This window comes from Triturus cristatus, chromosome 2_2 (assembly GCF_964204655.1).
Source record: "Triturus cristatus chromosome 2_2, aTriCri1.1, whole genome shotgun sequence".
Lineage (NCBI taxonomy): Eukaryota > Metazoa > Chordata > Amphibia > Caudata > Salamandridae > Triturus > Triturus cristatus.
Window position 1 is genome coordinate 1167681709 of NC_140582.1, and position 27165 is coordinate 1167708873.

At 49.7% G+C, this 27165-nt stretch overlaps 1 protein-coding gene and 1 non-coding gene across 3 annotated transcripts in view; both read right to left on the bottom strand.

Moving 5' to 3' along the window:
* Nucleotides 1-27165, bottom strand: part of LOC146863307 (uncharacterized) — a 200959-nt gene that overhangs the window by 140373 nt on the left and 33421 nt on the right. For both annotated transcript variants that reach the window (XM_085642717.1, XM_085642715.1), the window contains exon 3: nucleotides 8955-9089. In XM_085642717.1, coding sequence (XP_085498843.1) covers nucleotides 8955-9089 — 135 coding nt within the window. The remainder of the gene's footprint in view (nucleotides 1-8954; nucleotides 9090-27165) is intronic.
* LOC146863308 (U6 spliceosomal RNA) lies at nucleotides 15612-15718 on the bottom strand. Its single transcript, XR_014978630.1, has one exon. It is a non-coding gene; the product is annotated as a U6 spliceosomal RNA (small nuclear RNA).

The window sequence follows — 27165 nt, forward strand, 5'->3', positions numbered from 1 at the left end:
AAAGAATACAGCAAAATTTTCCACACTAAAAAACATTGGGGGGAGGAGGAGCCTAGCGCGCAACCAAGATGGCCGCGTAGGTGCGAGGCTCCCGAGGACCTCCGTGACCTCCGACACATATCCTGAAAATATCCTGTCCTAGATGAGGGGACTGTTTTGGTGAGCCCGAGCTGAGGCGGCACCCGTTTTCCGCTTCCAAATTGGACCTCGGACACCGGCGGCAACATCGATCGAGGCTTGCGGCCTTCTCCACGCCGGACCCCGGATTAGATCTGTGGGGCTATCCGGAGACAAAGTGAACAACAGCGGCGGGCAGGGCTCGGCGACTCGCGTACCCCGCACTTTCACTTTCGCACCCTCCTTGCTGTCTTGGCGAGGTTGGGTTGCGGGGCACTGTGAGGTGGTGTGGCCTCGTTGGGGTGCCCTGCCGGCCCGCCGGCTGTGATCCGCCCCGCGGGTCTGTGGTGGCCCCCCCCCGGAGCCCGTGAACCGGCTTGCCTGCCCTTTGCGACGTGATTGGCACGATCGGGGGACTGGAACCATGTCCACAAAGCAAGATGGTGACCGGGCAAAGGTGAAATCGACCCGACGTGGAGCAGCCCAGCAGTCTAACAGCATGGACCGCTACACCCTCCAGAAGGGATCTCCTGAAGTGCCGCGTAGGTCCCCCGAGGGCCCGACTGATGCTCCTGCCCCGCCCGCGGATCTGACCCTGCGGGATGTCATGGGTGCTATCGCCGAGATGAAGGCCTCGGTGAGCCAGCGTTTTGATACACTGGCGCAGAAGATAGACTCGGTCCTCGTGGATGTTGGCTTGGTGAGGGCCGATCTATCCAAGACCAATGATTGGGTCGATTCTTTGGCCCACACCACATCGGGCCTCACGACAGATGTGGCGACCCTCCAAAAGGAGGTGCGCCGGCTTGGCCAGGCGAGTGCGCTGATGGACCGCCGCTTGGAGGATTCCGAGGGTCGGGCCCGGAGGAATAATGTCCGCATTATCGGGGTGCCTGAGGGACGTGAGGAGGCGGCGGCGGACCTATTCGTGGAGGACTTGATTCTCACTCATCTCCAGCCCCGGGGGCTGAGTAAATTCTTCGCGGTGGAACGGGCCCACAGGGTTCCCGGGGGAAGGCCTAAGATCGGAGCCCCTCCGAGGCCTCTCATCGCCCGGATTTTCAACTTTCGGGACAGAGATGCTATTCTGCAATCCTCCAGACTACAGGGACCGGTCAGACTCGACAACATGGACATTAATTTCTATCCTGATTTCACTCCAGCGGTCCAAAAACAGAGACTGAGCTTTCTCGGAGTCAAACGTCGTCTAAGAGACCTTAACCTCAAGTATGCGATGCTTTTCCCAGCTAAGTTGCGGGTGGAGGTGGATGGCCGCACGCACTTTTTTGATCGTCCCGAAGCGGCTGGGGACTGGCTGGATACTTTGCCTGGGGATCGGGCTCGGTGGGGCGGGGGAGCGGTTGGGGGAGAGGGCTCGCCGGATCAGGACTGAGGGACTAATATTAGGCCTCGCTCTGGACAAAATTGATGTCACTTTGGCTGTTCGTCTGTTCGAGTAAGTTCCCCTCCTGTGGAGGTCGTGTGGGGTCTCTTGGGGGTTCTCCCTCCTCCTCTGGGGGCTTAGTTAGTTTAACCATTTATGGGGCGACAGGCACACTGCACTTTGGGGGGGCTGTTTGGGCTCATGCAGGGGTGCAGGGAGGGGGGAGTTCTGTTTGGGTGGGTGGGTTGGGGTGGGGTGTTCTTCGTTTTTACCGCAAGGCAAACCCTTTTTTGTATTGGTCTTAAGGTGCTCTTCGGGGGCCGAATGATGGCTTTTGTGTGTGATGGGGGGTAGGGAATTGACTGTGTTGTCTTGGAACGTTAATGGACTGGGGGATAGGATCAAACGAGGTGTGGTCCTGCAGTATTTGAAACGAATCTCACCCGATGTAGTCTTTTTGCAGGAGACACACCTTATTGGTAATTCTTTTTGTGCCATGAATCGGCGTGGCTACCGTTTAGTGGCCCACTCGGGCTTCACGTCGGGCTCACGGGGTGTGGGCATCATGGTGAAGAACTCGCTCCCGTTGGAAATTGATGAGGTGCTTCATGATGATAGGGGACGCTACGCTGTCTTGGTGGGGAGAATGGAGGGCAAAGTAGTTGTCTTTGTGTCAGTATACGTCCCACCGGGACTACAGTCGACCACTTTTGCAGACTTGGGGCGCCTTCTCCTTGGCCTTCCGGGGGGGCTTCTGGTGGTTGGGGGGGACTTCAATGCGGTGGTTTCTGGAACTGTGGATCGTCACCCCCCTAGGGACCTCCCCCGGGCACAGGCGTGGCTGTCCGGCCTCTTGGATACACTGGGATTGGTGGACTGCTGGCGCTTAAAACATCCCACGCAGCTGCAGTACACTTTCCACTCGGGGGCCCATGGTAGCCTCTCACGGCTTGATTATGTCCTTGTCCCGGCGGCCTATGTTGGGAGGGTAGGAGAGGTGCGCCATTTGGCGCGGGGTATTTCAGATCACTCCCCGCTCCTGTTACACATTGATGTCTTCCCGAGGGGTGAGGGCAGGGTAGCTCCAATCAATGCCTGGTACCTGCGTGACCCCATCATTCGCGCTGACTTGATTAAATCCTTACAGCGATACTTTGATGAGAATGTGGGGTCTGTCTCTTCGGCTATCTCCCTATGGGAAGCCTTCAAGACAGTTCTCAGAGGGGAGGCCCTATCCCTTATTTCCCATGCCCGGAGGCGCGAGCGGGAGGAGGTGACCCGGGTGGAGGCCGAAATTGTCGAATTGGAGGGTGATCTAGAGGGTGGGGTGACAGATGCTGCGCTACATGTCCTACAGCTTAAGCAGGCGGCCTACGGGGCCCTCGTCACGGAGGCGGCCAGGGGCCTCAGTAGGGAGCAACAGGGGCGACTGTATGATGTGGGTGATAAGGCTGGTAAACTGCTTGCGTGGTTGGATAAAAAGGAGAGAGCGAATCGTGTGGTCCCGCTGATTGAGAGGATGGATGGAGTGAGTGTAACCGAGACAGAAGAAATTGTCTCCTGTTTCGCGGATTATTTCCGTGAAGTGTATTCCCCGGTTTCTCCCTGCTCGGAGGAGGATTCCCATGCCCTGCTTAGGGATATCGCGCTCCCCTCCCTTTCGGAGGAGGACAGGGTGTCGTTGGATGCCGCTCCCACCTCCGACGAAATTGCCCTCGCCATACGCTCGGTCGCTTCTGGCAAGGCCATGGGCCCGAATGGCATCCCTATCGAGTTGTATAAGTTGCGACCGGATGCATTGGCACCCCACCTTCGCGCGATGTTCCTAGCGGCCCACTCGTTGGGCTCCCTCCCGCTGGACCAGCGTCTGGCTACAATCGTGGTGATCCACAAGGAAGGGAGACCTCGGGACCGGGTTACATCCTATCGGCCTATCTCGCTCTTAAATGCGGAGCCCAAAATTCTTGCCAAGGTGCTGGCCAATCGGCTGGTCGGCGTGGTGGGCGATCTGGTCCATCAAGACCAGTCCGGCTTTATTCCCCATCGCAACACAGCCCTTAATCTGCGGCGCTTGCACGGGGTGCTCGCACGTGTTCCATTCGTGCGGGAGCCAGCCATACTGGCGTCCTTAGACGCCACCATGGCGTTTGACACGCTTGAGTGGCCATACATTTGGGCGATGCTGGCGAAGTTTGGATTTGGCCCGGGTTTCATCAGTTGGGTCAAATTGTTGTATTCGGGCCCATTGGCGCAGGTGGCGGTAAACGGAAGAGTATCGGCCCCATTCAAGCTGGGCCGGGGCACGCGGCAGGGCTGCCCATTGTCGCCGCTCCTGTTTGCGCTGGCCTTGGAGCCCCTGGCGGAGTGGCTGCGGTGGGAGCCTTCCATCCGTGGTCTCCGTTGGACCCCCGAGTACGAGGACCGCGTGTCCCTATACGCTGATGACATCCTTTTGTACCTAGCCTCCCCACGTAAATCACTAATAGTCCTGGTTGATGTTTTACGTTCCTTTGGCCGCAACTCAGGCCTTGTCATCAACTGGGCTAAATCATGTGTGTATGTGCTCTCCGGGGAGGCTCCCGTCCTCCCGCGGGGCTGTCCGATCCAGATTGCCGCTCAGGGGTTTAGGTACCTGGGTGTCTACATTACTCTGGACCCTGAGGCCCGCTATGAGCGGAACTTGCTTCCCCCCCTCCAGCGCTTGAAGGAGGACGTCGCGCGCTGGCGGCGCCTGCCGCTTTCGCCGCTGTTTAAAATGATGTCGTTGCCACGCTTCCTGTACGCTCTCCAGAACACTATGGATTTAGTCCCGGCGCGTTACTTCCGTGAGGTGGAGAGTCTACAGCGCCGCCTGTTCTGGGACGGGAGGCCGCGTATTGCCCTGGCGAAGTTGACGCTCCCATGGTACGACGGGGGGATTGCCCTCCCGGATATTAAACGGTATTACTGGGCCTCCCAGTTAGCTGCAATCAACCATGGCCTCTACGGGCCCGCCTTGAACCCGGCTTTTGAAATGGACAAGATGCTACTGCCCGGTGGCGACTACAATCGAGCGCTCTACTCTGGCGCGCGTGACGCTCGCCTGACGGGACCTACGCGTGTCATGGTGCGAGTATGGCACGCGGCTAATGCAGCTATGGGGTGGAAGGACCGTTTGACCCGGGCATCACCGCTGTACGCACCTGAGAGGTTGGGCTCCCTGTGGACCTCGAAGGGCTTCGAGAAGTGGGACATGATAGGCATCAGTAAAGTCGGGGATCTCTGGACGAGGGGGGGATTTAAAACATTCGAGATGCTGCAGACGGAGTTTCAGCTGCAGGACAGTGAATATTTTCGGTACCTGCAGGTCCGTCATGCACTGGGCTCCGTCTTCCCAGACGTTGCTTCCATCCCGGAGTCTTCCCCCCTGGAGGACAGAGTGCTAGATGGTCATGTCCCAGACAGCACGATCTCCCTTATTTACAAAAAGCTGATTAATGACCGCTCGGGCTTACTAACCGGCCTCCGAGAGCCTTGGGTTGCCGATGGGCTGGAGTTGGACGACGAGGACTGGACCTCCGCGGTGGCCTCTCCGAAGGAGGTGGCCATACCGGCTCGCCTTCGCTTCGTCCAGCTTAAGATACTCCACCGGGTCTACATGACGGGGCCAAGGCTTCTGCGTATGGGCTATGCTGAGGATGGGCTGTGTAAGCGTGGGTGTGGTGCTTTGGCGACCTTTATGCATATTTTGTGGGAATGTCCGAAGGTGGAGCGATTTTGGCGTGGTGTGCACGAGGTCCTGCGAGTGGTTACGCGTGTCGCACTGCTACCTGAAGCGAGGAGGTGCCTGTTGAATGTGTGGGAACCGACTGACTACACGGCTCCGCAGATGTGGTGGGTGACTCTGGGATATATGGTAGCTAAGCGTGATATTGCTCAACTGTGGGGATCCCAGAAGCCCCCGGCGGTGTCGGCCTGGAAAGAACACATGGACTGGTGCATGTTTCGAGAGAAGGTGGTGTATGTGGCGAGGGGTAAGCCTGGGACATGGGTGAAAGTATGGGGCCCCTGGAACGCCTATCGTGGGGGTATCTGTGCGCCACTACTGCTGCCTGCTGCCTCACCGGCCCCGTCCCCTTAGCTGACTCCTTCCCCCAGCTCCGGGCACAGGGTTCCCCCAGTCCTTGCTCTGTTTCCCTTCCCCTCTTTAGACTCCTGTGGCTACTTGGGGTCCCCCATTCGGGGAGCACGTGCTGCTACTGACGATTGCGGGTTGCCTTGTGGGTGTGATTTTTTCTTGTTGTTTATATAAAATGAAACCGTATTGTGGGGTCTGACTGATATGGCTTACGGCATTGATACCTTCTGATTATGCTCCTCTGCAACACCAAGTGTTTTATGAACGTATGATATATGCTCATGTCATCCTAGCGGCCGGCCGGAAGGTTGTAGGCCCATACCTGTATATTCTCGAGATTTGTAATAAACGGTTTCAAAAAAAAAAAAAAAAAACATTGGGATAAGATAAAAACATAAAAACAGTCATATTTAAAAAACATTCAAATGGTCACGTGCTCGTATTAGACTTGATATGACGATTTCTGGCAAACCACATTGCTTTTAGAAATTTGGCAACTGCAAATACAGTAGGAGCAGATAAGTCTGTCTTTAAAATTCTGTATGCGAGAAGGTAATTCCTAAAACCTAAATTTTTCAGGAGTGGGATAAGCCAGTGCTTCCGAGATCTGTTATATGCTGGACAGAAAAATATAATGTGCAGGTCATTCTCACGCGCATTTGCACATTGAGCCGTGGTGTAAATTTTAGCCCAGTGTTCAGTATGTGCCCTCAAGGGGAGGGTACCGTATCGCCACTGCATGTATAGTTTCCTTGTTAATGGGGGGTCAACATCATCTAAAACGGGCTCTAAACTATACAAGTCTTTTATAGCAAGGAAGTGGTTGGATAGGGATCCCTCGCGTGTAGTCTCCATTGTAACGCGTAACTTGTGCTCAAAATAGGCGTTTACTAAAAGTTTACGTGGAGTCCTACAGCATACATTCTCCGGGTTGAGCCACAGATCCGGTCTTCCCAAAGTTTCAAAAGTATGCTTGACATATTTTAACCACGGTATTTCTGTCACTTTTGGGAGGCGCAAAATCTCAGCCAGTTCAGCCCTATAGTTTGATAATTCCGGCGAACTCCAGAGCCTGCGCCAGAAGGTCAAGGGTTTAAGTCCCAACTCCTCCGGAATTGGTCTTAAGCCCAAGTCAAGTCTTAAAGGGATAAGTGGGGTGCTAGATGGTAATGCTGCCAGTTGTCTTATAAAATTGTTCTCAATTATCAATAATTTTTGGTCAGCTGTATACCCCCATATCTCGCCCCCATATGAAACTGCTCCTCTAGCCTGTGTTTTGTAGATTTGGAGGGGTGGGCCCAGTGGTTTGTAGGTTGACCTGGATAATGTCCTAGATATACCACCCGTTAGTTTCGCCAGTTTTAAGTGTACCTTAGTTCTGTGCGAGTCCCAGGTCATAGTTTGATTGAGCGTTATTCCCAGATAATCAAACGTAAAGACCCGCTCTAGTGACGGGGGGCGGGTTGAAAATCATGTACTTGGTTTTGGACGCATTGATTTCCAAGCCGCGCTCACTGCAAAAATTCGAGAACCCGTCTAACACCCGTTGTATGCCCATAGGGGATTTGGAAAGCAGCAGGGTGTCATCTGCAAACATGATTGCAGGCACCCTGCTGCCGTTGAGCTTGGGGGCATCGATATTATTCATCCCGGATAGATGTTTAATAACCCCATCCACAAAGAGGCAGAACAGGGTTGGTGCAAGCCCACAGCCCTGTCTAACCCCCGTGTGTACGGGGAAACCATCCGATAGGGCTCCCCCTCTGCCACACCTCACCCTAGCAAAATTGCCGTGGTGTAATCTAATCAACATTGATAAAATGTCAGCAGGGAGTCCTAAGCCGTTTAAAACAACCCAGAGTTTATCCCTGGATACCAAGTCGAACGCCGCACGTAAATCCACGAAGACCGTGTACAGGGTGCCACCCTCAATTACCACGGTCTTCCAATATCAAAGATGGAGGCGAAAAATCTGGTCTGTGGTTGAGACACCCTCTCTGAACCCAGCTTGATAGGGGCTCAGTATATCCCGTTCCTCGGTCCAATTTTGGAGGCGGTTAAGTATCAGTCTACCGAAGAGCTTTTGCGGAACGTCGATAAGACTGCTAGGTCTATAGTTGGATGGGAGCAGAGGCGAACCCTTTTTAAATATTGGGACGATCTCCGCGCCCAGCCAAGTATTAGGCACTTCCATACCTCCTAGAATAGAATTGAATAATACAAGTAAATAGGGTGCCCACACATCGGGTTCGTGTTTGAATAAATCGCCCGGCAAGCCGTCTAACCCGGGTGCCTTGGCTGATGCCAAGCGTCCTATGGCCTCACGAACCTCGGATAGTGTGAATGGGGCCCCCTTAAGTTCATCATTTCCAGTGCAAGCAAAATTAGATCGCGCACTAAGGGGTGCACTATATAGGGACTGGAAATTATTTTTCCACGCCAAAGGTGAGATATTGCGCTCGATTTCGGATGGCAATGCTTCTGAACCTGTATTCACAAAGCGCCAAAATGCACGGGAGTCACCACGTGCCAGGGCAATCTTGAGTTTCTATATAGCGGTCGATGCCAGATCGCGAGGCGCCCGCTGCGGACGTGCAGCTCCTCAGCGCTGATGATAGAGAGCGCAAAAGGAACGTCGTGACCATTATGGAAAGATCATTATGAGCAGGGACTCGATAGCAACCTGCATAGTTACCTACTATAGGAAATGAAGTCGAGACAGGATAACAGCGGCATGCCACATGGACTTTAAAACTTCAAAGACCAGAATGCTGTCGGATGACATGCCCATTGGGGCGGAGTTAACAATTCAAAAGCCACAAATGCGGCGGAAAGAACGGTTTGTCGCTGATGCCTGAACGAAGATCCCAGTGAGCAAGGGCTATGAGAGCCTGAAACGCGTTTGGGGAAGTTTTAACTAGCAGAGTGCCTTTCTTCTCCCTGCTGTCTTGCCAATAAAGAAGGTGATTTTAACGACTGTGTGCGGCGCCTCAACTGTGGTGTGCTTTAATATGGATATATATATATATATATATATATATACAAGCAAACTGAAAACATGAAATCTTTCAATTTATAACTACTCACTGTTGGATGCGGCCCACTCGTTTTGATTTGTGGAAAAAACAATGCGGAAAAAGCATCCATAACATCCACATTTTTCAAGAGGGTGGAGAGTGTCTATAGATGAGATGACTCTAAATACAATCAACTACATAAATATCCGAGTTCATATGCCCAAACAACATGATCAAAAATGAAATCTTGGAAAAATGTTATAATATGTAAATAATTTGAACAAGCTGGTTATTGAATGTTACATCGAAAATTACTTACTTGATTTTCACTGTATAAAATTAGCGTGTCGAGAACCTTGCCTACTGGCTTCAGAAATGTACATAGATCCATGGAATCATGCTTGGGCAAAGGAGTTACACGGATGATTCTATCAAGAACAGGTTTATTTTTCATCTGTGGAAATACATGGAAACAGGCTTAGTTTAAAAAAGAATATTAAGAGATCATGTATAAACTGCATAGTTAGGTCTGAAACGAAATGCTTAAAAAAAGAACAAACGTGTAAAATAGAAAGAATGTGGTGTACTTGAAGGATATCAGTAACTCAGAATGTCCTTTAAAAAAATAGAAACAATGGAGTTTATTACAAGTTATAAATCTCTAGTCTGTAACCAAGGTATTGGAAAGCAATAACAAATGAAATATAACCATAGCCATGTCCATTAAAGTTACCAATCCGTGCAGATCGGTACTATCAATCAATCAGTTGAAAGTGCTAATCGAATGAAAATGTCAAGGATATTGTAGGGAGCTGGCTCTGTATATAGTATACCACTAAGTGGTTATATCGAATACAGAGTCCAGACATTGCCCCAGAAGAGTACAGAGCTCAATGTAAACCCAAAGTTCTCAATTTGTGGTAGTGTGGGTGAGCAGTCATAGGCCTAACATAGAAGAGTGTAAGACATTTGTTATGCACACATTAAATAGTAAATGACACACAACTCAAAAAGGAGATCCACGTCAATTTTAGAAAAATAAACTTCTATCAAGTTACCCAGGGCACTGTGACCAGGGAAGACCTCCAAGGGCTGCAGCACTTTTTGTGCCACCCTTAGAGGCCCTGTACCTTTATACACACACACACACACACACACACACACACACACACACACACACACACACACACACAGCAGACAACGTGTTTTTATGCAGAAGAAAGTGAAGAGTCGACATGGCACACATCCCTGTGCCATGCCTACAACACACTGCCCTGGCATAGATCAGTCACCCCTCTAGCTGGGTGGTGAGGGTACAGGTGCATTCTTACACATTGTAAGTGCAGCGCTGCCATAAGGAGTATATGGTGCTGGGAGCTTGTCATTGCGAACTCCACAGCACCATAATGGCTACACTGAAAACTGAGAAGTTTGGTATCAAACTTCTCAGCACATTAAACCCACACTGATGCCAGGGTGGGATTTAATGAAAAATGCACACAGAGGGCATCTCAGAGATGCCCCCTGAAAACAAACCCACCACTAGTGTCCAGGCTGAGGGGCTGCTTTCAGCTGCCACCACCAGACATGTTTCTGGACCCCTGGGTCGAGAGGCTGCTGCTCTCTGGGGCCTGAAACAATGCACATCCTGGGACGACATGCCAAGCCTTCTCCCCCAGGATGGGCAGGGTTCACAAAGGGGAAGCTTCAAAGGCATGCCGCCTTTCTGAGCCACCCAGACTATTTGCTGCTTTCAGCAACTGGTCCTAACTGGTTCTACCCCTCACTTTGGGCGGGAGAACTGGCGGGAAAAACAAGTGAGGGAGAGAGGTGTGCCTACCTCTGCCAACTCCACCCCTCAGGTGGGGGAGGGGAGGTGAAGCACAACTCTGAGTCCCCGCCATCTTGAGGACGGGGAGACCCAACCAACCAGGGAGAGGCCCACTGGAGGGTGGCACAATAGGGGGTGTACCCACCGCAGGTAAGGGACCCATTGGTCCCTGCCCTTTACCTACCTGTAACGCCCCTAAATCTAGTATTTAGCGGGCACTCTGAACCTTGCTTCCTCAGATCCAGAAACAACAAGAAAAGAAGGAGGACCGAACAGCCGTGCAGCCAGCTAACAAGAGGAAGACGCCCACTGACTTGGCCCCAGCCCTACAGGCCTGTCTCCCCTCGAACCTGTTCCTGCGAAATCCCCGTGTGTCCTGCAGCCAGCAACCTCAAAAACCCCGGAGGACCTGCCTGCCTTCACTTCCAAAGACTGCTTCTCCCGTGAACACCGGATTTGTTAAACTGCAACCTCTGGCAGTAGCCGGAAACTGCGAATCCAACCACTCTGCACCCGCCGAACCCGGCCCGAGCTCAAGTGGAAAAACACCACAAGGAGGTCATCCCGGCGATCCTAACCTGAGATGCGGCGACTCCTGCCCTGCCTCAAGCCACCAGCCGACGCCTGCAGCCCATCTCCAGAAGGCCCCCCCTGACCGCGACCTGGAGCTGGTAAGAAGATCTGACCCCAAAAGGCACCCCTGCACCCGACGCCCCACGGCCTTGTGTGCCCAAACCAACGGTGCCTAACCAACCCTTAACTTCCCAACTTACCTCTTGAAGTGGTGGTCGCACACAGAAGTCCTTCGTCTCCCTGCCTGCAGTGCTTTTTCAAACCGGAGGTTCTCCAATGAAAACAGGGCACCCGACCTCGAAACGGCACCCTGCACCCGGCCGCCCTAGCGCAGCTAAGGGTGCACCATTTGTGCTACTTTGTTTCCCCATTTGCCCTGACCTAAACCCTAGGAGCTTTGCTCCCACAACCCAGTGGCCTGCTTGCCAGCAGCCACCAACCGGAGGCCCCTTATCCCCCAATTAGATAACATTGGGCCTCAACACTCTGCACCCGGCCACCATAGTGCCGCTGAGGGTGAAACAAGAGTACATCACTGACCCTGGGGGACCCCTGAGTCTAACCATAGAACCTTAACTCCCACAGTTGATAACTTACCTGTGAATGCTTACCTGTGCCAGGCTTGCTTGGTTGTAAAAACTAAAACAACAGTATATTTTTTATACAAAAACAACTGGCCTAGAGTTCAGTTCTTGAGCGCGTGAATTCATTTGCTGACACGTGTGTACATCAAATGCTTAACACTGTCCTCTGATACTGCCTTACTGCTCGACCACTCTACCACAAATAGAGAGTAAGGTTCTATCTAAGTTTAAACACTGCCTACCTCTGGGATCACCTGGACTCTATACACACTATGCCTCATTTTGGTGTAGTATATATAGAGCCAGTTTCCTACAGTACTCAAAAAGGTAAGTACGTTTTTTCAGGAAAAATACTTTACATTTTAAAATGAGGGCACTGCAATTTTCAGGCTATGCAATGTTAACCTCTGGAGTAAAACAAGAATGCAGTTTTTCAGGTAAGTACATGACTTACAGATCCAGCCTTCAGGGTTTCAGGTCAACACGAGGCAAGCTTCAAATTGGTACCAAGAATGCGCCGGCACAGTGGAGGCGGGTGGTGAGATCAAATTCGGGGTCAGATCTCCAATGTTAACCACAAGAAACTGGGGGTGACTGAAGATGCGCTGCTCACAGGAGAGTAAAGCGGAGTCAAGGGTCAATCTCCTGGATTTAAGGTAAGTACAGAGGGGCCACAAGTCAGCACCACACATGGGGAGATTGGTTTTGGAAAACGGCTGCAGGTGGTGGCCAGGAGGCTGCATGAAGAAAACCCACCGGTGCCCAGGAAGGTTCTAATGCTAGGAGACGTAGGGACATCGTTGGTCAAGCTCCCCAAGACTGAGAGGCTTCGGTGCATGGGTGTCTATTGGCGTCAGGAACAGCTTACCGGGCAGGTCACAGTTAGGGGGGAGTCTTCAGATTCAAGAAGCAGGCTTCGAGGAAGAGTCTGGCAGGGGTCACCCCACGGTGGACTCTGGATCAGAAGCGCTGGGGAACCTTTGCAGGACCGGTGTGCCACTTGGACTCAGGCCGTGGCCATCGGGTGCAATGGTGGGTCCTGAGGCTATTCTTCAGGGCTGAGTTACCTTTCTTTAAAGTTGGTTTCTTCTGGATAGGTCCACTGTCCATGGAAGATCTTGGTCTTTTTCGAAGGCAGGCAGGAATACCAAGCCTCTGGAGGTCGACAGGCTACAGGTCGTCTTTTGGTGCAGAATCATTAAGGGATGCAGACAGGCCCGTACAGCTGGGGCCAAGTCAGTTGGTGTCTACAGTCTTCTCCGCTGGTGCGACGCTGTAGTGTCAGGCTCTACTTAGGTCATCAGCATTCTGATTTCAGGGTCTTGGGGAGCCAACTAAATACTAAATTTAGGAACGTTACAGGGGAGTAACATGTAGGGACTAACAAGCTCCTTACCTGGGGTGTCTATTCCCACTGAAAAGCCGCCCTCCTGAGGGAGGTGGGCATAGCTCTAGCCCTGATTGGATAAGTCCCACCATCTTCAAGATGGTGGGAACTTTCAGAGTTTGGCGATTGGTTGGGGTCCCCCACTTACGGAGCGCGTGCTGTCACTTGGGATTGCGGGTTGCCTTGCGGGTGTGGTTGTTTTTGTGTTGTTGTGTTTTGACAAAAGGAAACCGCATTGTTGGTTCGGAGTTATGTGGCCTGCACTACTGATATCTCCTGATTTACCCTTTTTGCACCGCCTAGAGATTTTTCTGTATGTATGTCATATGCTACTGCCACTCTAGCGGCCGGCCAGACGGTTGTAGGCCCATACTTGTAACTATTTGAGATTGCAATAAACGGTTTCAAAAAAAAAAAAAAAAAAAAAAAAAAAGATGGTGGGAACTGAAAAATGTGCTTCACTTCGCCTCCAGTACCTGAGGGGTGGAGTTGGCGAAGGGGGGCACACCTCCTATTGTTACTAAGATTTCCTGCCGTTTCTCAGCCGAAAGCGGGGATTTGAACCAGGGGTTGCCGCTGGCAGCAGAGGCTGCAAGGTCTTTGAAGCTTCCCTCTTGAGCACTGTGCGCATCCTGGGGGAGGAGGTGTGACACCTCCGCCCAGGATATGCTTTGTTTCTGGCCTCAGAGAGCAGGGGCTCTGGACCCAGTTGTCCAGAAACATGTCTGGTGGTGGCAGGTTGCCTAAAACCGGTCTAAGACCACACCAGGGTTGGTAAGTTTTCAGGGGGCACCTCTGAGGTGCCCTCTGGGTACATGTTTTAATAAATCCCACACTGGCATCAGTGTGGGTTTGAGAGGAGTTGTTCAGCATTAAACACTCCTGTGTTCAGTGGAGCCATCATGATGCTGGTGAACTCGAGTTGTCGAGTTTCCAGCCCATGTACTTCCTATGGCTTCAAACGCACTTACAACATTTAAGACTAGACTTAGATATTGTTGGGGCATAGATGCTCACGCAGATATGCCCACCCCTGAGATATAGTGAACCCTGCCTTAGGGCTTATAAGGCCTGCTGGAGGAGTGACTTACCTATATCCTGAGAAGTGCTGCTGGGCATGGCACACACGCAGTGCACCATGTTAACTTTGTGGTTTTTGTCTGCACCAAGGCATTCAGGCTGCAGTGGCAGTTTGCACGGCCTAGAAGAAGGGTCCCTAGAGGATCCTTTTCAGCACCAATGCCTTAGGTTCCAGGGTACCATCTACTAGGGACTTAAAGGGGGGGCAGAAGTGCCAATCATGGTACAGTTTTAGGGAAGGAGCGCTGGCACAGAGGATAAAGTTGGCATGAGCCCTGTGGACTCAGAATCGAAACAACACCATTTTCCAGGCAAAAAGTGGGAGAATAACCATGTCAAAAAGTGGCCCCTTCTTACAGATATATTTTGTGTGAAGGGTTAAGTGAAGTAATATATTCATTAGGGACACTTCTGTTCATTGTTCCACAGTCTCAGGAAAAAAGCATAGGATATGTATGCAAATTGTAGATTAAGGTTTATGATTCTACCCCATTAAACGTCAACATACACATTATCTCTATTGTGACCATACACATGGATGATGCAAGCATGGAAACAGAATGGCCCATATCCAGATGTTAAGCCTGAAGCTTTCTGTAGCTTTTTGTAGCTAGGTCTCCTGGAGCGCCTGGTACATTTTTGAATGATTCAGCAGCACTAATCCTCGGACACTAAGGAAGGTCACCTCCTAGGTCTGCTGCTGCCTTGATTAAAGGACACACCTAGCTCTGAACTCTGCGGATACCGAGGTAGGACTGCCCTGATATTATTTGGATACAAGTCTGCCATAGTTTCACTGGGATTAATAAAATTAAAAAAAAAACCTTCCTTTCATCAGAATTAGCTACCAAATGGACCCCTTCACAAATTTTGATGTATGTGTTTTCTTGATGTTTTCTTAGTATTTTGTCACTACTTGTTGGGGTTGACCTCCATTTCAAATTTAGATGTCTGAGTATTATGCAATTACCTTTTTCTCCCATTACTCTGTGTTGCCCTCCTTTTTCAAATGTTGATGTTTATATTCTTTTTTGATGTTGTTTATGTTGATGTTCGAGTATTATGCCATTACCTATCTTTACGCTGTGTTGATGCCCTCCTTTTTGAATATTTGTTTAATCCTGAATTCTCCCTTTACACCACTTTCCTAAAAATTCTCAATTTTCGAATCGTGTTGTTCGCAATGCTGATGTTCTGCAACTGTGGATGTTTTTAATATTTTGACATTCCCTCGCTCCTTTTACTCCGCGTCAATACAAGCCATATCGAAAATTATTTTCTATCCAGAATCTCTCCATATATAGCACTTTTATAAAACTTCCCTTCTTATACTTGACTGACTCCATTCTGATGTTCTTCTACTGTGGATGTTTTGAATATTTTGACATTCCCTCTCTCCCATTTTTCAGCGTTGATACTCTCCATTTCGAAAATTATTTTCTAACTTCAATCTCTCCGTATATAGCACTTTTCTAATCTTCCCTCCTTATCCTTGACTGACTCTACTCTTTTTTTTTTTTTTTATATATAGAACGCTTCACGAATTTGCATGTCATCGTTGCGCAGGGGCCATGCTAATCTTCTCTGTATTGTTCCAATTTTAGTATATGTGATACCGAAGCGGTCTCTATTCTTACTGTGCTTCTTACCATGTCTTCTCCCAAGCCCCCTCACAATCCACCGTTTCCGGCTCTCGCTAGACATGGCCCTAACTCGTGGAGCACCTTGTATCCGCCTAATATTTCTAAGAACGCTAAGAAAAATTTCAAACACAAATTATTTAAGCTTCACCCTGAAACATTAATAGTTGATACCTTCCACAGCCTGTCTTGTCCAATGAAAACAGACTTTATTTTCTACACCAAACGCCCCGCAAAATGGAAAAACACTTTCCTTCGCCACCTTCCTATCACTAATTCTATCAAATTTCCTTATGGATTCAAACTGTCGACTACCCCCTCCCTCAACGGGGAAATCAATATCTCCATATTCAGAACTGGTAACATTCTTATTCAAGCATCTGAACATATTTGCCAGCTATTTCAGTACTATGTCTTATCAACTCTCTCAGCTGGACCTTAATTTCTCAGCAACCCAACTGCCTTGCTCCCACGTTTCTCCACCCTCTACCCCTGTTCAGGCCCTCCCTCCCCTTCCCGTCTGCATCTATAGTAACTGACAGGGCCCCTCTCCTCTGCAGAAGACCCTCGCTCTTCCAAGACCGTTTGATCTCTCTCCTACTCTTACCATCGATCCCTCACCTCCTGTTCCTACCATCTTCCCAGATTCTCCCAACAACTCTTTTCCAACCCACCTGCCTCCATTTGGGACTCCTACTTCTCTCTCCGCTATGTCCAAGCCTCTGACTCCTAATGACATCCTTCACAAGCAATATGATGTGGTTCATTCCTCTAACCCTCCCTCCCTCTCTCACCCTACGCATCCCCGGATTGTATGATTAACCTTAATCACCTCACGCAGAATCTATTTAATACATGTCCGAATATGGTTTTGACCCTCTCCCCGTCCTTGCTCACCTTCCATTTGCTGGATTGCCTTCCCCTGTGAACAGTGACCCAATTTCTGCGGGTTTCCCCCCAAACTTTATTGCACCGACACTCAACAGCATACAACGCAAACTCAATGCTATGGCTACTGAATTAACACGGCTCAGAGGCGATCTCTCTATCCTTAACTCCAGAGATTGCCCCGAATTTTCTGATACTCGTCTCTCTTGTTCTCGTAACCTCTCGTAACATGCCCGATGGCTGACCATATCCCTTTACAGATGAGCTCTCAGGCCTCTCCTATCTGTGAGAAAGTGCCATCTTTCTTGCATAGTATGCCCCCACTTTTTGCTGAATTGCTGATGTACTTTGACTGAGTGTGCCCTGGGCTCCTGCCAATCAGGTGCCCAGGGCCTGTGTTCCTTCCCTAAAACTGCATTGAAGCCTAAACCCAATTGGCATCTCTGGATACATGTCAGCACCTGGTAAATGGTACCCTAGGTAACCAGAGCCCTGTGACCAGAGAAGGCCCCTAAGGGCTGCAGCACATATTGTCCCACCCTTAGAGGCCCTGTGCCCTGACACACACACTGCCCTTGCAGGCTGAGTGTCTTGGTGCAGAACAAAACAGAGAGTCAACATGGCACACATCCCTGTGTGCCATGCCCACAAACACACTGCCCTAGCATACCGCAGCAACCCCTCTAGCTGGGTGCCTATGCCAGTGGTGTGGGTATAGGTGCATGAACCCTGTACCCCCACGGTACCCAGGTCCATTCCTGGGCACTGTAAGTGCAGTGCTGCCATTAAGAGTATATGGTGCTGGGAAATCGTCATCACGAACTCCCCAGCACCATGATGGCTACACTGAAGACTGAGAAGTATGGTATCAAACTTCTCAGCACATTAAACCCACAATGATGCCAGTGTGGGATTTAATGTAAAATGCACGACAGAGGGCATCTTAGAAATGCCCCCTGAATCTAACCAACAACCAGCGTCCTGACTGAGAGGCTGCTTAAACTGCCACCCAGCAGACATGTTGCTGGACCCCTGGGTAGAGAGCCATCTGCTCTTGTGGGCCTGCAACAATGCACATCCTGGGAGAGGTGCTAGCTCTCCTCCCCCAGGATGGGCAGGGGAAGCTTCAAAGGGATGCCACCTTTGTGAGCTTCTCCAGGCCACTTGCTGTACTCAGCAACTGGCCCCCACCGGTTCTGACCCCCACTCTGACGGGAAGATCGGCGGGAAAACCCAAGTGAGGAAAGGGGATGTGCCAGCTTCTACCAACCCCTCAGGTGGGGGAGGTGAGGTGAATCACAACTCTGGGCTCTCGCCATCTTGAGGATGGGGAACCCTACCCAATCAGGACTAGGCTCCTGACCCCCTCCCACTGGAGAGTGGCAGTCTAGGGGGTGTACCCACCCCAGAGAAGGGACCTATTGGTCCCTGACCTTTAGCTACCTGTAACGCCCCTAAATTTAGTATTTAGGGGCACCCTGAACCTTCCTTCCTCAGATCCCGAATCCGAAACAAGAAGAAGAACAAGAAGAAAGAAGACCTACCGTGCAGCTGCTAACAAAAGGACACCACCAACTGACTTGGCCCCAGCCCTACAGGCCTGTCGACCCTCGAACCTGCTCCTGCTTAATCCCGGCATCTCCAGTGGTCAGCAACCTCGAAAACCCCAGAGGACCGGACTACCTTGCTCATCTAAAAGACTGGGACTCCCACGAGCAGTGGTTATGCTCAAATAAGCAACAACTCCTGGTGCCCAGCCAGGAACCACGAATCCAGCACTCTCTGCACCCGCCGAGCCTGGCCTGTGACTGAGTGAACAAAGACCACGAGGACGTCCCCCCGACGACTGCGACCAAGAATCCAGCTCCCAAGGACCCTTCTCAACGCTCCTGCCGACGCCTGCAGCCTCAATACTAGGGACCCCTCCAACCAGCAGAGGGTAAGATTTCCTGATGCCAAAAGACACCCCTGCACCCGGCGCCCCCCTGTGCCCAGCTCCTGGGTGCCTACCTAACCTACAGCTTCCTAACTTACCTCTTGAAGTGGTGGTCGCACCTGAAGAATCTCCGTCCCAGAGCTTGCAGCCTTTGTTCATCTTGCTGCTTCTCCACTGAAATACATTGAGCACCCGACGGCTCACAAGCACCCTGTACCCAGCCGCCCAAGTGCCCCTGAAAGTGCAGAATCTGTCCTAAACTACTTCGCCACTTGCCCTGAGTAAGTGACCAGGAGCCCAGCTCCCACAGATGCGTGGCCTGCCTGCAAGCAGCCACCAACCACAGGCCCCCTGCCCGCCACAGGCTAACATTGGGCCTACTCTCTCTGCACCCGGTTGCCCCTGTGCCACTGAGGGTGTAACAACTGTATCTACCTGACCCTGGGAGACCCCTGAGTCTAAGCCCAGAACCTTAACTCTGCCAGTCGAGTACTTACCTGAAAGCCGATAACCTACATTTTCTCCATAGGGTAACATTGACTGGTTTCACTTGGAAATTCTTCTAAGTGTCGAGTTTTGAAACTTTAAAATATTCACAAAAAATCGCCCGATCAACGAAAACGAAATTACTCACCTGTTATCAGGAGAGATCCCAGTGCTGGATCTTGGTGGCCCGCACTGACCCTACAAAGCAATTACAACTGTGATTTTCCGATAACCAAACTTTCCTCCATAGGATAACATTGTCTGGTTTTTGCCAGAAATTCTTCTGTCGATTTTTGAAACATACAAATATTACTTAAAAATCGCCTGTGTAACAAAAACTATTTCTTTCAACTGTTTACATGAGATGTACCAGGGCTGAATCCAGGATCCCGCCCAGAGTAAGAAAAACCTATGCAAAGTAATTGATATTGCGTTTACTTTAAAATCCCCATTGAGCTCAATGTTATATTTGTGTTTAACTTGTGTTGCCTATTGCAACAACTGTAACTATTGCATTTAAAAAGTCTATTGCTTATTGAAAGTATTTAACTAAAGCATCTCATTCCAAGAAAGTATTTTGATATCTACTTGTGGTTCTAAAATAAAACTATTATATATTTTTATATACAAAACAACTGGCCTAGAGTTCAGTTCTTGAGTGTGTGAGACCATTTGCTGACTGAGTGTGTACAACAAATGCTTTACACTGACCTCCGATACTTACTGCTCGGCCAAGCTACCACTTTAGAGAGCAAGGTTATATCTAGCTTTAGCCTCTGCCAAACCTCTGGGGACTGAGGACTCTGTGCACACTGAACCTTACTTTGGTGCAGTATATACAGAGCCAGTTTCTCACACTATCTCCTTAAGCCTCTTCTGACAGATCACCTCCCTTACTCCACCATCCCACTAATTGTGGGTGTTAACTGAGTCCCTTCTACTCCCCTCTCTCCTACAACTCCTGCACAACTAACCACCATCCACTCCCTTAAACCTGCTAAGGATAACCCTAATCCCCTCTTTTGCATGCTTGTTAACTGCAGATCAGCAGTTCTTCATGCTACTGAGATTTCAGAAACCACCCTCAGTGAGGCTTTTGACATGGCCTTCCTCATTGAAACTTGGCTCAATGACCACTCGATGGCTACTCTTTACTTACTCACACCCCCCCCCCCCTCTCCCACCCCCCACCCCCATCATTAGACAGGACAGACACGGCAGAAAAGGGAGTGGACTGGGCTTAATCCATAAAACAGAGTTGCAACTCTCCCTTCTGAAGAACACCGATCACTTGAATACCTTGGTATAGAACTCTCAGTCAAAGGCTCTCCTCCGATTAGACTACATAACATCTACCACCCTCCGGATGAGCCCCTCCCCTTTGCTGAAGAATTATCTGACCTCCTAACTCACTTCTCCATTTCTGCCTCTAAAGCCCTGTTTTTAGGAGATTTCAACAGCCATTGGAATAATGCCGATGATCCCACAGTTAAGCGCCTCATTAACCTTCTCGAGTTGAATGACCTTAAGCAACTATACAACAATCCAACCCATATCAAAGGGGCCACACTTGACGCAATCATCTCTAACACTGACCTGGTCTCCCATACCAACATCATCCCCATTGACTGGTCTGACCACCATCTCATTCTGTAGAACATCTCAACCAGCGCCCTACTCCCCACACCACTTGATAACAAACCCAAGATGTGGACCAGAAACCTTAAACAAATTCCCCCTAGTGAACTTGACTTCAAACTCCAAGCCCAACTACAACTCCTCCCTCTCTCCCATAACGCTAATGAGCTCACTGAACATTTTATTAAGGCCATTAGTGATGTCCTGGATCAAGTAGCACCACTCAAACTAAAACAACAAACAAAAATCCAATCCAATTCTTGTTTCAATCCCGAACTCAATAATGAAAGAAGACAACTTAGACTAGCTGAAAGAACTTGGAGACAACACCCGTCGCCCTTCCATCTTGCCCTCCTCAGATCTGCAAGATCAACATATAACAAGCATTGGCATAGCCAATAGGTCTCGCCTTTGGGACCTTAGAAGTGTTTAGCCATGCAACAGTTGATGTTGTTGCACCAAGTATTTTGTGCTGGATAACTAAACACTTATAAGGTCCCAAAGGCGAGACCTATTGGCTATTCTAATGCTTGTTTCATGTTTCACAGTCTTGTATTTGGCCATGTTCAGAAATCAAAATTGTATTTTTTAAAATTAAAGCATTTTCTATAAACTATATATTTTTTTAAAGAAATTGGCACACAAAGATTTTAGAATAATGCTTGAAAGGTAAGATTAATTTTAAAAAAATAGTTTTAATAACAAGGCTGTGGCGCAGTCATGAGCGTTTTGCATTCTTAAAGTGCTTGTGAAAGCTTGTTTGGGGTTAAAAATTTTTTAACTCTTTTCCTTTAAAATGGAAATATGTATTTAATGAATGCGTTCTTTCAGTGTGTATTGATTTTTAATGCCTATTTTGAAAGGGCTGTGTTCATAAAACTGTACATTGTGTCAACGTTGGAAGCATGACCTGCAGAGTCAGCCATATTTCGATGCAAAGTTCACGTGCAGGTTAGAAGTATATATCCGGATGGGGCGCACAGCCCACTGAGCTATCTTGGCAGCCAGTTTAAGATGAGGCACTTTAAAAGCAGAGAAATGTGAGTGGATCAGCCGTCTTACTGCCCAGTAAGTATTGTCTGGGCACCACCGACGACGCTGAGGGGGAGACGAGATGGAAAGCCCGGCAGGGAAGAGCCAGTTTTTCTCAGTCTGATGTGACATTGTTTATCAAGGCTCAGTGAGAGCATTTTACTACAGATTCCCGTTTATTTGGCGCTTCTCTTAAAGTGTAAATATTATTGTAGACAAGTTTAGGGTTTGTTGCAATACAGTCTAAATAAAAATAAATAAAACAAATTATGGTCATGGAAGCAGGAAAAAGACACGGAGATGAAGACAGAGGAGAGAGCTGGAGAACGAGAAATAAATAAGTAAAGTTAGAGCGAAAGAAAGCGAGAGAGAAAAGCAAATGAGACGGAAGAGAGAGGGATGGAGAGAGAGAGCGATGATGGCAGGAGAAGTCGGCGGGAGAGAGCGCAGTAGGCAGAGTGAGGTGAATACAGAAAGAAGGAAGTCAGACGAGTCGGGGGGAGAAACAGAACGGCAGGAAGGCAGGAGCGAGAGGCGTGTGGGGAGAGACAGAAAGGAAGAGGGTGGACAGAAAGAGAGAGAATTTCGGAGGGCAGATTTAGAGAGAGGGCCCGAGAGGTGATGTGGTCGGAAATGGAGAGGGGAAGTGAAACTATGGGAAGAGAAAGAAAGATTTGCTTGAGAGGAGAGAGAAAGTGGAGACAGGGATTGGGGGATGGGACTGGCGCATTAATGGAGAGGCAAAAAGGAGACGAAGTAAAAACTCGAGACAGATAAGTCTTTTCCCAATGCTGAGTTTTGGAGAAGTTAGGTAAGCAACGACTACTTCATTTGTAATCGCTATTTATATGTGACTGCAGTGAAACCAAGTTGGACTGCACCAATAGTATTTAAAAAAACAAAAGTATCATCAGCTGCACAGAGCGTAAACGATGAGTCCTGTATTCACTTGAATACTCACGAAAGGGACACATTTGAATAGAATGTAAGCAACCACAATGACTTCCAGTTGAGACTGCACCAAATGTCAGTTCCCAATATAGCTTCAGAACAAAATTATATCACCCAGCGAATACATATTGATAACTCAAATCGTGCTCCCAACAAAAAACTCTCTCAACCCAGATTTAAGTCATCAATAGAACAAGCATTGGCTTACCTAACCTCTCCAAAACTCAGCATTGAGCAAAGACTTATCAGTCCCGAGTTTTGCAGAGTGTGTTTACTACCTTTTTACTCTTAGGGTTTGTTGCAATTAAGTCTAAATAAAAATAAATGAAACAAATTGCGGTCATGGAAGCGGGAAAAAGACACGGAGATGAAGACGACGGAGAGACCTGGAGAAAGAGAAATAAAAAGAGGTAGAGCGAAAGAAAGCGAGAGAGAAAAGTAAATGAAGACGGAAGAGAGAGAGGGATGGAGAGAGAGTGCGGGAGAGAGATGATGGCAGGAGAAGAAGGCGGGAGGGAGCGCTGTAGACAGGTGAATACGGAAAGAAGGAAGACTGAAGAGTCGGGGTGAGAAACAGAACGGCAGGAGCGAGAGGCGTGTGGGGAGAGACAGAGAGGAAGAGGGTGGATAGAAAGAGTGAGAGCTTCGGAGGGCAGATTTAGAGAGGGCCATAGAGGCGATGGGGTCGGAAATGGAGAGGAGAAGTGAAAGAAAGATTTGCTTGAGAGGAGAGAGAACGTAGAGACAGGGATTGGGGGATGGGACTGGCGCGTCAATGGAGAGGCAAAAAGGAGACAGAGAGGGCGGAGCGAGTGAGTGGGCGAGGAGAGAGGCGCGCGCATGAGTTTGCTGGCCCGGGAGTGGTGTGTGCGTGAGTGCGTGCGCGGTCTGCACATATTTGAAGCACATACTAGTACTTTTGGCACGCTCCTGCTCGCTCCCACAAGGTGTATGCCGCCACAAGCACGAGTATGTGCTTCGAAAAAGAGCTGAACGACGGCTAAACATCTCCTATGCAGCACATGCGCGCTGCGTAGGCGAGATCTAAAAACTACAGTTTCCAGTCAGGCCACTAGTTGGCTGATATACTCACAGGTTCAGAACGGAAAACCACTGTAATGTAAGAACCATTACCTAAATCAGGCACATCCACAATTACCTACTGACCAATGTTAATTTGGAATAGACACATACACACAAATGTGTGGGACAAAGTTCATTTCAAACAGGTAAACCGGTTGCAAACAAAGGACCAATGCTCATCTATGAAAAACGACACCTGCAGTACCCTACTGACCAGTGTTAATGGAGGGCAAGCAAACCCACAGTGATACAAGGAACAATGTGCATCTAAGACAGGGGGGTACCCTGTGGACTAATGTGCATCAAAAACGCACCATCAGTGATCTATTGACCAACATTAAATTGTAATGGTTACAACCTCTGTGACTTATAGGTCAATTGACAGAAGATCCACCAGCGCAGCCTTACAGTTGGACAGCGCACTCACACAGGGCAGACAGTGACGCCCCGGAAGTTAGGGGCTGCAATGCAATAGGAAACCCGTAAGTGCTCCCAGGTCACCATGCTCTTTCGCAGTGCAGGGTTTCTCCCTTTGGTACCAAGGACTATGTGAGGGAGCAGGAAGCTCATCATCTGGGTGCATTGAGGTATTTGGCACAAGAGGGGGGCCAGCCAAGAGGGCTACAAAGTCTTGGGGCTTTGGAACGTTCAGCCGTTTTGCCCTTAGACACATCCCAAGCCTAACTTCGGCAGCTGTGAATGTTCGAAGTTATTTTATGTTTGTCACTTTTTTTCGGCATAGGAGGTTTGAGGGGTATGTATTGTTCCTAGTATTGGCCATTAAGGAGGTTTGTAGCTTTTGGACACAAGACATTGGACTCATGCTTCTGGGAATAATGTCCTCAACCAATTAGGCCCATGGGTTTAAATAGAGTTTTGGATCTATGCTGTGGCATCTTGGGATGGTTGACGCAGACCGACCCCAAAGTCTGGGTAATCAAGTGCAGTACAGGCAAAGCAGCACAATAATAAATTTTCATCATAGTCAATCAATTTTACGGGGTATGTAAGTAAAATTTGATACTTGTATAGCGCACTACTCACCCACTAGGGTCTCAAGGCGCTTGTACGAATACCGCTGTGGAACCCATCCTGGCTTTCCCTGTGAGGCGTCCACTCCTGGGCACCCCCAGGGTGGAGGCCAGGCATCCTTAGCGTTGTGGGGGCCGTTGTGGAGATTAAGCAAGCTATTGCCCAGAGTTGCAGAGTGGGACTCCATGATTGGAATAGGCACTGAGGCAAGAATTATCAGGTCCGTGGAATTTTTGAGCCCAAGACCCGCCGAGGCGGGGAATTGAACCCTGGTCCCGGGCTAGACCTCTGCATCAGGGTCTGCCGCTCCAATCATTGAGCCACACTTCTCCACAAGTAGGTTAGATCTGGCAAGCTGGGGGGGGGGGGGGGGGGGGGGGGGGGGCGGCGTGCCCTACAATTATGCATGGTGGCTGCTTTTTAACAAAACTCCGGCTCTCTAAACATCAACTTACGATCCGGCATGAACCCAGCATTGCCCACGCTCATCCACCCTTGAAATGATGATTGAGGTGGGCGAGCAACTCAGACACCTCCACGGCTGCTCTAAGCTGAGAATATTGGAGGTGTAGGACGGTGTCACGAGCTGTGGTGGCCATTGCAGAAAGCGAGCCCGAGACAGATTGAGGCCTTGCTGGTGGTCTAGTTGACTGGCTGAGTGGAAATCTTTGCCTGGGAGCGGTGAGGAGAGGAGACGCTGGTTGAGCAATGGCACCAAAAAGGGGACGGAGAGGGCGGAGCGAGTGAGTGGACAAGGAGCGCGCATGTGTTTGCTGGCCCGGGAGTGGTGCGTGCATGTGTGCGTGCGCAGTCTGCTCTTTTTCGAACCTAGTACATAACCTTAACCACGTCATTGCCCAATGTTGGACAAAAATCTTTAACACCTCCTTTGCCACTGGATGCGTTCCACACTCCCTCCAACTCTGGCAAATCACTCCCATTCTTAAAAACCTTAATGCTGACCCTAACAATCTTAACAAGCTCCTTCCCATCTCCAACCTCCCACTTCTAGCTAAAACCCTGGAGAAATGTGCGTTACTCCAATTGGACAACCACATAGGCAAATTCAACTTACTTGATTCCTTCCAAACTGGTTTCAGGAAAGGCTGTAGCACTGAAATCACCATGCTGAAAATTACTGATGACATTCACTGCTCCCTAGACAATGGAGAGATCTGCCTTCTTATCCTCCTTGACCTCTCTGCAGCATTCGATACAGTCAATCATTCTTCCTTACTGGAATCGCTGAAAGCTCGCTCTGGCCTGAATGGATTGGTCCTTAAATGGTACACCATCTACCTCCAACATAGAACAGAACTAATAAAAATCAACTCCTGCCTATCGAATCCCACCCTGGTCTCCCTGGGCGTCCCCCAGGGCTCAATTCTCTCGCCCCTCTCCCAAGTCCCATACTGATGTTCTCCATTTAAACAACACCCTGAGCAAGATTCAATCTTCATTGTACTCTAACCATCTTAAACTGAACGCTAACAAACGGAAATTATTCTTTTCTCTCCTAAAAGTAACCATCTCCCCATCCAAAGCTGGATCTCGGACGTCCACGCCCTCAACTGTCTGCTCACCTTATCCAACTCAGAGAAATCCCTAGGTTTCATTCTAGACAAAGATTTGGCACTGAAGGACCGTCTCCCACCGCACACTAGTCGCCAGACTACATGACGCAGGCATACAAGGAACAGCCCTGGACTGGATCCGATCATTCCTCACCAGAAGAAGCCAAAGGATCAGATTCCCACCCTTCCTCTCCGACCTCAAGAAATCACCTGCGGAGTCCCACAGGGTTCATCCCTGAGCCCCACCCTCTTCAACATCTACATGGCCCCCCTCACAGCCATCTTCCGACAACACGGCCTCAACATCGTATCCTACGCCGACGACACCCAGCTCAACTTCTCCCTCACCACAGACCCCACCACTACCAAACTCAACTTCCAGAAAGGAATGCAAGATGTCGCAGTCTGGATGACCAACAGCTGCCTGAAGCTCAACGCCGAGAAGACAGAAGTCCTCGGAACCACCCCTTCTGCATGGGACAGCACCTGGTGGCTGACCGCCCTTGGAAGCCCACCTACCCCCCTCAGACGACGCCAAGAACCTCAACATCATACTCGACTCACCATGAACCAACAGGTCAACGCAGTCACCTCCAGCTGCTTCAATACACTCCGCATCCTCCACAAGACCTTCAAGTGGATCCCCCGAGTCAAGGAAGACCGTCACCCACACACGCACTCATCACCAGCAGACTGGACTATGGAAACGCACTCTACGTCGGCATCAAAAAGTCCCTACTCCGCAAACTTCAGACAATACAGAACACCGCCGCCAGACTCGTCCTCGGCATCCCCCGACACAAACACATCCGCCA